Source organism: Argiope bruennichi, chromosome 6 (genome assembly GCF_947563725.1).
Source record: "Argiope bruennichi chromosome 6, qqArgBrue1.1, whole genome shotgun sequence".
In the NCBI taxonomy this organism is placed as follows: domain Eukaryota; kingdom Metazoa; phylum Arthropoda; class Arachnida; order Araneae; family Araneidae; genus Argiope; species Argiope bruennichi.
In genome coordinates this window covers 7,708,494-7,722,417 of record NC_079156.1, presented here as the reverse complement: position 1 = coordinate 7,722,417, position 13,924 = coordinate 7,708,494, and the positions used below count along the sequence as shown (strand labels likewise).

At 32.9% G+C, this 13,924-nt stretch overlaps 1 protein-coding gene across 5 annotated transcripts in view; it reads left to right on the top strand.

Moving 5' to 3' along the window:
* The window catches only part of LOC129971182 (septin-7-like), a 100,704-nt gene that overhangs the window by 28,957 nt on the left and 57,823 nt on the right, over positions 1-13,924 (top strand). The window contains exon 1 of one of the 5 annotated variants that reach the window (XM_056084724.1): positions 5,618-5,815. The exons of 1 other annotated variant lie outside the window; for it this stretch is intronic. Coding sequence is in view for 3 of the 4 variants with exons in the window: in XM_056084719.1 (XP_055940694.1) it covers positions 11,615-11,629 (15 nt within the window). In the remaining variant the exon portion in view is untranslated. Of the gene's footprint in view, positions 1-5,617; positions 5,816-11,137; positions 11,630-13,924 lie in introns of those variants that run through there. 3 more of the 5 variants (XM_056084719.1, XM_056084722.1, XM_056084721.1) reach the window with 3 other exon arrangements.

Here is a 13,924-nt window from a genome sequence, read left to right as displayed (position 1 = left end):
GAAAGCTACACGAATAAAATTCGGTACGCAGATTTAACATCTATATTGTCGACATTTTTCAAATTTTGAATCATATCCAATGAGGGATTGACCGTCTGTCTATCTGTCATTCCAGAAGCGTGTAAAAGTGACAATTCAAACACGTAATGGTTTAAATATATCAAATTTGGCGTGCGATTTTGTGATTACAAATGTAGTTCTTTTTCAGATTTTTTTTTCAATCGGTTGGAAGAAAATGCGTCTAAAACACAAATTCGATTTTCAGATTCTATTAACCTCATGCCAAGTTTTAAGCGTCGAAAAAGTCGCAAAGGATTACACGATAGATCCTTAAAAATGCGAAATTCACTCCAAAGGTTAATATTTCATGACTATATAAGCAATATTATGATAAGTTTGGTTTTATGATTAAATGATTTTTTTGTAGTTTTTATCATTCACTTTTGCTGTGGTCTTGCGTAGATTTAAAATATTTTGCTTATTATTGTATAATTTATTGTCTTTGATTTTTTGTGATACTAATTTTCACCTCCAAAACCACATGGATTCATCATTTCTTTCTTCTTGGTTCCATTTTGTCATTTAAATTTAATATTTATTTCTAATTTGGTTAAGTTTATTTGTGTTTTAGTTGCATTAGTACTCTCTAAAATACAATGTATCTTTTATTAGTTTGGTTCATGAAATATTTATATTTAATTGAATTTCATGATGACTGCTTTTTCTTTTGTATTTATAAAAGGCATTTCTCATTTCGCGAAATAAATCGTCCTGTGCCTTACTCCAGGTTCACAATTTTTTGTAGGGGACAAACTTTTATTAGAAAGTATGCGAAAAGGTTTCGGAGAGATCTTGTTAGTTTATTGAAAAAAATATTTCGTGATTAAATATATTGATCTACACTGAAAAATAATGTTCTCTTCTGAAATATTATTAAATAATGATTAAAGAAAGTCGTTTCAATAAAGTAACAGTTTTCTTTATCATGTAACAATGGCGCTTGTATGAAAACTTCCGCCCATTTCGGTTTTACTTTTTGTTTCGAACATATCCCGCCTTTCCCCATCTGCTTGCACGATAACACCTGGTCATGTGCCTATGCTCTGCGAGCGCAGCGACCGGAAACTCCATCAGCTAGTGGCATGTTGCTCATTTCTGTCTGGCTTATGGGGTTTTTGCACTTCGCAGTTAATGGATCGTTTTTTGTGGGCGTTTAAGTAAACGTTAGTTGGTCAAGTAACACTTGTTTACTTTTGAGTGATAAGTCACATTTTCCGCTGAACTGTCTTGTAAATATTCTTACAACTATATCTCCCCGTGACTAGTGGCATCTAATCTACATATGTCCATGCCCATTTTATTTTGCTACATTTTTTTTTTGGCTTTGGTTAAGATACCGTAACATTTTTGCTTTCTCTTATTCGAAGAATAAATTGTAATCGTCAAAAATTCGAATTTGAGATTTTGACTGATCTCCACGTTTTGACCTCACAGTGTTCGAAAAATATCTGTGCCTGTGACAACAGCCCCCCCCCCCAAAAAAAAACAACGCGTTGAGCTAGATAGATGAAATTTTGAATATGGCGTTTGCACCAAATTTATAATTTTTAGATCAAATTTTGAACAAAATCTATTCAGAGGAAGTGTCTGCCACTCCGGCTGTTCGAATGTAAGTTAATACGATAACTACAAAATAAAGAGAGATAGACCGACAAAATTCGGTACACGATTTAACATCTATAGCATAGACTCCTATTAAATTTTGGGCCAAATTCAACAAGGCATTGACAGCCTGTCAGTCTGTATTTTCAGGAGCATGTTACCGCGCAAACTTAAATATATATATCGTATCTGATTTTTTGAGTGTAATTGTAACGCAACATCAAATTTTGGTTTCAATCAGTTCGGGGAAAACACGTCTATAACACATTACCGTACTATTAACCGCATGCCATTCATTAATCGCCCCAAAACGCGCCAAGGATCACACGATAGATTCAATGAAAATGTTGCATTCACTCCAAACGTTAATATTAACTATCGTATGCAAATGCCATGCAAGGTGTTCTCCCGGATAACACCTTTATTAGATAGTGTGTGACAAAGCTTTCGGAGACCACTCCCGCTGGTTATTTTATTGTAGACTGCCTGTTACGTAAGTATATACTGCCCATGTTGGCGCATTGCTTGTAAAGTCTTGCTATCCCCAATCAATCCTCCCGTGGCTAATCGGTTGTTCGCTAGATGCTGTGATCGTTCTTCGGGTTTACAGTCTCGTCAGATAAAGCAGTGGTGCAATTAGGATGTGGTAAGTGCCCTGGTCACTCTTCCGAGGAAAGAGAAAATTGTGGAGTTAATTAGTCTATTTAGATTTGATAAAAAAGTATTTATTATTATTTTTTTATCCCCCAGAACTTCTTAAAAATAGTTTTATCTTGTATTAATATTTTTGTTCATTCAATTTTTCTGATTTTTCCAAAGTCTAATCAGGATTGAAGTTCTGCACTTCCTTTGAATTTACTTTTTTGATTAATAAGCCAATATACCTCTATATACTATAAGCGTGTTAGTAGTATTTGATAAACTAGATTCAACATGAAATCAGATTTAAATTAAATAGGGTCTGAAGGTCATGTTTCTTACTACACCAAACATCAATCAGCAAAAATCTGATTTAATATTTTGAAATGCATAATAAATTGTTTAGAATTGTCATAAACTAAATCATATGTGAAAAAGTAGAAATAAATTTCATTAATAATATAAGTGCAAGATATCGAAATTATATGAAAAAAAAAGAGTTAAAGACGCGGACAATTAATTGGAACTTTTTGTTGTTTTTTGAGATTGGAATCGATATATTTCGTTGAAAATGGGTGTCAGAATAGCCAAGCAAGAAACCTTTAAATTTTTTTGGAAGGGGGTGGAGTTTATAATATTGGTGTTGCACTTGAAAATGAATCTTTTCATAGAGCCTTTGAGATGTGTTGTTTATAAAGAAAATATGCTTCAAATATCCGGTAATTTGTTTTGCATCCAATTAAATATGTGAAAGCGTAGTTTTGATATTTGCCCTCTCTGCGCGGTATTTTCTGTAGGTATGGCTCTACATATCTAGTATATCCAATCTGAGTGTGCGTGTTTGATAATAAATCATTTAACATAATCTATTTATAGTTTTTTTTTATTGTAACATGTCAACCTTTCTTTCCCCCAAAAAGATGAATGAAAGAATGTGGCCTCGAATCATTTTTTTTCTTACTGATTGTGTGATTGATATGTGTGATTTAGTTCTGCGTGACTGTGTGGTAAGTTATTTTTTGGATCCAAATTAATCTGTGGAAGTATTGAATAGAATAATGCATTCTTTTTGTCTGTGCAAATGATATTGTTTTGTTGCGTTAGACGCCGGGGGGGGGGGTTCATATTTAAAACATTTCAGATGGCTTTAAGCAGATTGCTTTTATCCCATTTTCATTGTTTAGTGGTAATTTTAATTTTACGTTAGTGTAATTTTAATCAATACGTTTTTTAAAGTTATTTCTTCAACTACTGAAACTTTGATAGTTATTGTTATATTTATTCTTAATTAAAACTTGTAAAGTGGAATTATTCAGACAAGATCTTGTTGAATTGTTCTTCTTTGAGGTTAATCATCTCAGTTCGTCATTTTTCTTTGGAAAGTTCGATGCTTTTCTGCATATCCATTTTTCTCAATAAATGTACATTTATTGTAGTAGTTTTGAATTTATCTTCTTTTTGGTTTGTTACACTTTACTTAGATTGTCTTGCCGAAATATATTCTGAATGTCGAAAGTACAGACTTAAAATGAATAAACTACACATTTGTTGTAGTATCAAAGGGTATAGGCAGCTATGAAAAAAATATGGATGAAGTTGGAAAAATTTTGTAATAAAGAAGTTTATGTAATATTAGATGTTTTTATACATCTGCTCCCAGTTTTTTTATGTTAATTAATAATTTGATAATTTTTAATATAAGATAATTTTTAATATTTTTTTTCTCCTCCTTTCAAAATAAAAGTGTTCGACTTTTCTCAGTTTAACGTCATGCATTTTATCCGAGCTTGCGAAAAAATTGTTGAGTTCCGATCGATTTTTCTTTGGACTAACTCCAACTAGATTTCTGTTTTCGCTTGGTCATTGCCTGTGGTGCTGTGTTTTACAAGGATACCATGCGAATGGATTACACTCGACTTATTGTAAACTTGCCCTACCTTGCTTTCGTCCACTAATTTATGTCCAAAGAAAACTGTCAAATGTAACCGACCTTCATCTGGGCACAGTTCAATAGTAGTTGTGGATTCATTAGAGTTTAAAGATTCATTTTTGAAGTAAAATGAGTATGCTATATTTTTAACCTTTTAAATCTCATTAAAGCTCATTTTGCATGAAATGTTATTTTGTTTATATTTAATCTTCATTCATTATTGGGCCGTTTTCTTCACGTATTTTAACATATAACACTTTTATTCTTGGATTAAAACTACATAATTTACCGGGTTATGTTTTATTTTTGAAAGCATAATTGAAAATTAAATTAGAAAAGCGAGCGCCGATCTAATTTTAGAATTCAAATACTAAGAGAAAATGACGTGAATTCACAGTAGAACGATAGACTGCATATAGTGAAATACTGCATGATACACGCAGTTATTTTGTTGATGCGACAGTGACGTCACATGCATAAATATCTTTGAAATGTTTTTATATCATGTGATGCAGTCGCATATTTTATTAATCAGAAAATCATTTGATTGCTTACTTTTTTTATCTGCCATTTTTTTTTGTATCGTATAATGTTTTATATAATTATCATCTGGTTCAAAATGTTACTTTCAAATTTCCGTCAAATGTTCGCGGTAACCGTATCAAAAAGCAAGAATCTTCCGGGAATGGGAGGGGAAAAAAAAAGAAAAGAAAGATGATGATGGTGATCATCATTAAGACAATCATTTTTTAAAGAAACAGTGTTGTCAGTGATCGAGGTCGATGTTTCAAAATCATTTCTTAATGACATCAACAAGCCATTAAATTCCTTTTGCATAGTTCTTTGGGATATCACTGATCTTGTTATGCGATACATTGATCTTTTCTAACCCGCTAGTGTATCTTAAAAGTCGGGACTATTGCGTATAACTTTCGCATTTCCGGTGTTTTTCTTACTATTTGTAACATGAGTTGAGAAACGAGTTCTTTGTGGTCGGACGCTACAAACCGTGCGATCAAGCTATTGATCCACTCTTCCCACGGCGATATTTGCATTATAAAAAGGAAGGCGTCTTTCCAGCATGGCAGAGTTTCATTAATTCGGACCGAGATTAAAATGGTTTTTTCGCGTGCTCTGGACGGTCATAATTTAATGACCCCCCTCCCTCTCCTTCCTCCTTTGTTCTGTTGGTGTCACTGCTTCTACTCCACCTGTGTAGTGGACATACCGTTGTAAGCCGGGTGTGGTGTGAAATGGAAGAGCCGGCATTTTCCCGCGCACGTGCTCAGCGTCGTATCGTACAACCACCAGCGGATCGATATCCGAAGTCAGCGAACCGCATCTCTTCAACACACACACATTGCAAGGTCTCGTTCGATCGTGAAACTTCAACGCACGGCTGGAGAAGTTATTAGTGGAGAAAAACCGCCATGGAATAGTTCCGATTTGGAATTCTCATCTTATTTTAACCACACTGAGTTGGCAGTTGTGTCTTGGTGATGAAATCTTGTCTGGAACCTGTCCTAATATAGGGTGTTTCCGTCGGGCTTCTAGGCGTTGGTGGGGTTTTGCTGTACCCGCAAGGTGAGTAATTCTTTAATTTTTCTGCATTTGTTTAGTTTATTCTGAAGATATGTTCTCTGTTACGTTATTACTTTCTTTAAAAAAATTGTTTTGTTCAGTTGTCAATAATTGCACTCTTGTCCATGTAAGATTTGCCACATGATTTTTGTAATTTTCACATCCCTTCAAAATATGAACATTGTGGTAAGAATCTACAACAGTAGTGTATTTTTCAGACATGGCACTTTTCGGCGGATATCAGAGTCGATCAAATTTTCTTTCATGTCATAATTCTACAATATTTTTAGTATCTCAAGCACTTTTTGCTTATATTTACATTTTATTGTTCAATTAATCATATTTATTTTATCCCTCATTGTTTATGTGTGGTGCATTTCATTATTTTATGAAGTTCAGCTTTTCTTGTTCCAAGCCTGTGTCATGTTTGATTACTGCAAATTGTTTGCTGAATAAAACATGAAAAAATGGTTTCCTATGTCATTGAAATACTGATAGGTAGCTATTTATTTAATTCAAAATGTAACAATATACTTGGACATCGGAATTGGATTCGGAAAAATATTTTTGTTTCCACCTCCTTAATACTTCTACTAAATATTAAATGCTTATAACCCTAAATGGTTTGCATATGTTGTTAAACTTTTAAAACTTGAGAAATTTAAATCATAAAATGTATAATTTTTATACCTTTTATGCCCGAAAACTATATTATTTCTCACTCCCTCTCTTTCATGTTTTTACTATTTCTGAAATTTTGACAAAATGAAATACCTTGCTTTTAAAAGAAAATTTTTTTAAAAAATCACACAATGGCTTATTATTTACCCCCGAACATCGATATTTTAAAAACCAGGTTCATGCTTTAGGAGTTAGTTCTCAGTTAAGGCATTTTGAAACTTTTATATTAATGATAGTTTAGCAGAAGATTTTCTTCTGGTAATTGAATTCCTTCTATACTTATGAAAACTGATTTGCAAAATGCTTATTTTCATGCTTTCTTATGTTAGGAAAAAATATTTGGAACAGTTTTGACATCATTTTCACTTTCGAATAGAATTTATCATTTCTTTAGATTTAGATTATCTTACATAGAAAATCAATATTTTAAAAAATGCTTTTTGAATTGAGCTTATACATTTCTCACCTACTAATTTTCTACTTTTTTAGAAGTAAGCATTATATTAAAAAAAATGATAAATTTCTAATTATCCGACACATTTGTATAAAAATCAAAGCACAAAACTTTATTACTTTTAATTGTTTAACCGTACCACGCCCTTAATTCTTAATGACAGTGTTGGAATTTTTCCATCTACTGGTGATGGGCGAACTATGCTAAAAAAGAAAACCGCCGTTTTATATTTTTGTTTTTCTTCCATTTTTTCTGATAAGCTGTTCATTTACGATGGCAAAGTTGTAGCTGCTTTAAAATCAACCTTTTTCTTTCACGTCTTCAGGTTCAACATCCTGTAGTGGTTGCTATGGCAGCGGGAGTACGGAGATCGTTGATCGTGCGCACGCGCTTCTGCTCCTTTCCTGCGCGTTAAAAAGGTGGATTAGACCACGTTCGTTTATGCATGAATTGGATAGAGAATAACTATTTTCTCTCCTACTTTGAACTGGCGTTGCGTTGTTAGATTTTGCTGTTTAATTGCTTAACGAGGATTTTATGTTTATTTTTACAACTTTTCCCACCGTCGTTGTTTTGTTTTTATGTCACTGAGAAAAATGATTAACGTCTACATGACAACAGCGACAACACATGTTTGTTCTTAAATAGCTTTCGGCTACGAACTTGTACTGAAAGACGGGAAAAGCGTTACATGTAGTTTATATATATTTAGAAGATGATGACGAGACTTAAGTTGCGGGAAATTTTGAGACATAAATAATTCGAAAAATCAATTTTTTTTAAGGATATTCTTTTTTGTGTGTATCTTTTTGTTCTAGGCAGTTAACTTTATTAATTTTTTTTCTGTGTGATCGCTAGTATATAGTTCCATTAGAAGAAAAAATAGTTTATAAGTAATGATAAATAAAAATTTCATTAAAATATATTTTTAATAATCGTTTTCTGAATTAATTTTCACTGATATTTTGTATCGAAATATAACATAGAAGTTTTTTCTTTCTGATGTATGTTTTATTGAATATATTTAGTCGTGTTTAGCCATATGTTTCAGCTTCTTTCCGTCGATTTCTGTTAAGCTTCGCATCATTAAAGTCGGCGTGGGAGATAAACTGTATGTTTCAGACCGGAAAAATAAATAAATAAAAATAATAATAAAAAAATAATAAAGACAATTAGTGGCTTCAGAATTTCAAGAACTTTATCGATAGGTAACTCACCTTTCAGAGTAGAGTTTCAATTCAAGTTTAGAAACTGGCTGTTTGATCAGGTATTTCAGATTATGACAGTGTGCGTGCCGATTACTTTTAGCGTCTTCTTAGAGTGGCAGAAGGGTTGGTTTTAGGGACTGACTGCGGATCTGATAGAGTAAGTATATGTATATAAAGGCGGAACCGAGGTCTTGAGGATTTAAGAAAATTAGTACTGGATTGATTTCAATAAAAAGTAAAATATTTCATCTTAAGACTATTGTTTATTTTTAATCTATTATCATGGGCAATAACGAGTTTTAAAAATATCAGACGTCTTGTAGAGACGTCTGATATCGGACTTTTCAAAATATAAAACGTTTTGTAAATATTTTCAAAATAAAATTCATCGGAATAACAATAACCATCTCCAGTTTTATTTCATCCAATTTCAGTTCTTTCTATGATTTTGTCACATGCATGTCTGGTTTTAGTTTTTCGTTTTCTAAAATGGTCACGGAATTTTATCATTTAGTTCCCCTGGTACCTGCCATCATGTTCTCATCACACTTCCATTATCTCCGTTATCTTTATTCCTCCGGAAACAGAATGAGTGTTCTCTCAATATATCTCGTCACCATCATTAGCTTCTAATGAAATGACGTGTTTCCCTCCCCAACCGTTTAGTCCTCCCCGCTCTGTCAAAACAAAATGCTCGGATGAACGGCCTCTTGTCTTATTTAAGGAAAGGTCTCCCAGGGGAATGTTCTGTGTTCTTAAAGATACATCTGAGAATGTATGTTGCTTTTTCTAGGCAATATTTCTTTTAGATGGATGGACGCGTTGTCTTAAGATGGAATCTGCAGAAGGTGCTTTGTATGGCTGCATTTTACAGAATATGTTCTGTCATTTTGATCGAATGTCGTCTTTCACCTGTTTCGAAGAAGTTAATGCACAACACTAACTTGTCAAAAAAAAAGTTCCAAATTCATTTTCGGTCATGAAAATCTAGAAATTTCTATAGGACAACTTTTTTTTCTTCTGAATCTGAAAGAATTGCTTAAAAATGGAGTCAATTCTCGTGATTTGACAGTTGCATAACGAACACATGTCTGGCATTTGATTTTGCACGTTGTCCAACACGTGTGCTCTGTCAACACATTTCCCTCTCTGCCAGATGCACAATGGGTTTCAAAGTTCTAATACCGCCGCACATTTAACGTTTATCACCCGAATATGAACTGTCTCCATTTCGAGCTCAAAGAAAGTTTTCTTCCGTACTAGACAAAATTGGCGGCCTCTCAACAATTATTAAATTAGAAGAAAATGGGAGATGCTCCTTTTATTTGGATCTATTTGACAGCTTGATAAAAATGAGAAACCATATTTTTTGTTTCTTTTTTTGAAAAAAAACAAACAAAAAAATTCTGAACTTAATACTGTTGTTTACATGCAAATATTTCAAAAGTATTGTTAAATCAATACATTCTTCGCATTAAAAATCATTTTTTATGGTTAATGCTACTTTTCAGGATTTGATCGTTAGACATTTTAACCACTCACAGATATAGGCATTTCTTATTTCTTATCAAAGTTATTTCATTAGTGTTTTTTTTTTTTTTTTTTTTTTTGGAATATGATATATAAACATAAGAATGGAAAGCGGAGCGTTCATTGCTTTACGCAAGATTTTTAAAATGCCTTTTTTAAGAAGATACAGAATTACAGTTTGATCAGCCATTATGTCTTAATGGGATTTAATCTAAGAATATTATGCACAAGTCGCATTTTTGCAATCTAGAGACTGTTCATGTAAACGATATAATAATTAGTTACAATTACTTTTCGATATGCGAATACATTGTGATTGGTTGTACATCTATGATGTGGTCTGCTGCATGCATATTCAGTCATAGAATACAATAAATCGCTTTGTTAAAATTTTATATTATTCTGACTATTAATTCTATGTCCTTCTTTAGTGGATATAGATGCGAAATCGTAGTACATTTTTCACACTTTTTAAACCCAAATCTGATAAAGGGTGGGGAAAAAAAAAAAAAAAAAAAACCCAAGTCGGCAGGCCATTTATATTTCCTGTATCACTGATAATAAGTAGAAGTGAATTATGCCCCCTTCGTCACTGCTCCGAATTTTGTGTTTTTTTACAAATGAAGAATTGTGTCCTGCAATTGCATGGAAGCGCATTTTTTTAAAAATTTGTCTCAGTATCTCATTTTATCACATATAATAATTAGCAGGATTGGTTTCCCCAAAACTTTCTCGCACACTCTTTTAATAAAGGTGAATTTGTGTTTTAGATACCTTTTTTTCTTAACGGTTTGAAATTGACACAGAACTACAATTGCAATCACAAAATCACATGTGAAATTTAATTTATTTAAGTCATTGTGTTTTTCAGTTATCACATTTACATTCTTCCGAAAGTGCGGACCGACGGACGTTCAAGTCCTTGTGCCAAATTTTATCTAGTTAATTTCTCTCTCTCTCTGTCTGTCGTGTTAACGTATACTCGAACAGCCGGACATACAAATTTCCGCTGAATCGGATTTATCTAAATTTGATTGAAATTTGCTAATTTGGCGTAAAGATCATATACAAAATTTCATCCGGTTACCTTAAAGTGTTTTTGAGTTTTCTTTGTCACAAACAGATATTTTACAGTAATGTGTTTTTCAAATTCGAGATGGTTTAAAACGATTCATCAAAATCAAGAATATATATATATATATATTATTCATTTTAGTCCTAATGAAAAGCTTATTTTAGAGCGTTGGGCAATAACATTCGAAGGTGATGTGCGAGTATTATTTTGCAAAGAATATCTGACGTTCCATTTCAAGTTGGTATAGCGCGTGATGAAACAATCATTTGGCATGACATCTGATTTCTCGTTGTGCCTCCTCGCCAAACCGCGAGGCCGCAGCAGTGAAGAGCTGTCAACGATCGCTCTGCTTGTCCAAGGCTGAGAAATCTGGATCGTCGAAAACGCGAGTCGGACACATTTGTCACTTAGCAGACTTCTGTCTCAGCGTGCATATGCCTTATCACACCCTCTCGTTTCGACGCCTTCTGTAAAATCATTCTCAATCAAGAAATCATCTGCCATCCCAGAGGGGGAGGAAGGCGTGGCCTGAGGCCTCGTGCAGTGCTTCCTGGCCGTTTTTTCTTCCTGCCAGAGTTGCAAACGAAGTCGGTCGGATCGGAGTTCGGATTTGTGTGCGCGCTGATTACGCGTTTTGTCCCCATCTTTACGTCACGTCCTCTTAATTTGTGAGGAGTTGTGTTGTGCGCCTGGATTGCGGGAGTTCCGAATTTCGTGCGAAGTGTTGTGTATTCTAAGAAAAGAGGGCGTGTGCTGTCACCCCTTCCAGCAGTGTTTCTGTGCTTATTTTTTTCCCCAGCCATCTTTGGTTTTGTATTTCTTTCTCCATGGAAATTAAGCATTGGATGCTATAGATGTTGGCCCACGAGGTGAGGATTTATTTATTTTATTCGTTAGTTAATGTTCGAGGTCAGAATGAATCATTAGAATAGACCCTAAAACCAGTTCTTGGGTTTGTGAAAAAATTGTTTTTTATCAAAATGATGAATTGATTTAACTGTGATTTTATTGTAAAATTTAAAAAAACTATGAAGTTTCTTATCCCTTAGCATGTAAAATTTATGCTGACATTTAATTAGCTGTTATTGCTTTGTCATTTTTTTTTTGTTTATGAATATGAGATTAGAATCCGAATTTCAAGAGTCCTTTATCAGTTTTTTTAAGGAAATGTGATATGTATTTGTTTTGTTTTTTAATTTCGGTGCATGGAGCTTCAGTGAAAATGGAATTGCGAGGGTTAAACAAATTTGCAAATTTTTAAATCAAGTTTTGCAAATACATATTAATTAAATATTAAGTTTGAAATTTCTATGCTTGATCTTCGAATTTGATCATGGCTTGTTATTTTTTGAGGATGTCCAACCCCCTCAGTTATATTCCAGCTTCTGTTAAATACGAATTTTGATTTAACGAAGCAAAGAATTTAAAAACGTCGTATGATTGTTTTTCTCTAGATATTAATGTTTGACTCATGTTTTTCTCTTACAGTTCATTTCTTCACGCCATTGAAGCATAAATTGCTGTTTTCTGTATTTTCCATTGCTTAAACTTATGTCTAACCTGTCGCATGAGCATAATATAAATGAAATCTTTCTAAGAAATTTCTATTTTTAAACCAACTCCTTCAGCTGACAGAACGGGGAAGATTACGGGGAATCTGGTCGTCTTCTCTTAATTAAAGATTTAGCGTATAATGTCTAAATTTATCAAATTCTTTCTCGAAAGAAAAATTGTTGACTTACAGCGTGGGATGTTCCAGTATTTGCTTTTAATTGGATACCCCCCTCTCTCCCCATCTTGTAAATATTTTCGGGATTCAATTCAATCAAATTTATTAGTTAATCTTCAAGTGCAATGTTTTTCACTCTACGTGGAAAGAGATATATTTGATGAATTTAAAAATATTAAATACATTTAAAATTTTTTTAAATTTTGTTTTTGAAGAATTCTTGTAATTATTATTAAACATCGAATACCGTGATTGTCTTGTGCTATGTTTTACCTTGGCCATGCCAATTTCTATTTAGAGGCATTGTTATTTTTCTACACAAAATAAAATAAAATTTCTTAATCCCTTGGAAGTTTTATGAAGTGTCAAGATCTTCTGGAATAGCGTAGATTTTAGATTTCTATGCATATTGAAAATAGCTACACTGCATTACAGCCATGTATCGCATTTTTATATGAAATGTTTTATGTAATTCCTAATTTGATTTACACTTTAAATTTAACTATGCTTATTAAAAAATAACAAAAAAAGAAAGTTATTATTTTTTTTAAACTTATTTTCTGGAGAATTTTTCCTTTTGTGTTTCCTACTGTGCTCAGAATATAATCCATTTACCTTGCCGAACATATTATAAGTATATAAAATTGCAGTTCTCGTGAGCAAATTCAAATTTCATTAGTATATAGGGTAAAGTTTCTTTTTCACTAGAGAAAAACAAACGCCCGATCTTCGATTTACCCGCTCCTTTGATTGATGAATAAAAATATCTAGAATTATTTCTTGACACATTAAAGAAGTCCTTATTAAAGGTACATGCTGAAGAGACTCAATAGCTTATGTAATTATTAATGGATTAAGCTATCGATTAGACGTAAATTTCTGCTTTATATATCATTAATAATAAAATCCATCATGACATATGGTTTTTAAATTTCTCCTTTTTATGGAGTTACAACTGATTCAAATACTTAATGCCCCCCAATATGTGAGGAGTCAAATTATTCACAATGGCCTCTAAATGGACTTTCGGACTCTGTAAAATGACGCCGGATAGACGAAAAGCGAGGGGTTATTACAATAACCAACTGACGATCCCGTAGTTGCCAGTTCTAGAAAGTGGAGGAAGGGAAACTATCGACAATATTTATGTTAATTTTCCTTCTGTTAAAAGGTGAAGATAAATCGTACCGTTGCGAATTTAGAGGATTGAATGTTTTCTCAGAATTATTTCCTGTTAAGACTCTAGATAGTTATTATACGCGATAATTTCTGATGAATTTACCAAATAAATAAAATCAGTCCTTAATTACCTAGGCATGAGCAACGGAATTTTCCCTTAAAATCAATCTTACCGTATAAACAATTTTTAAATCATTTTAATGGAAGCTTTAATTTAAAGAAAAACTGAAGGAAAATCAATGCGAAGTCTTTTCTT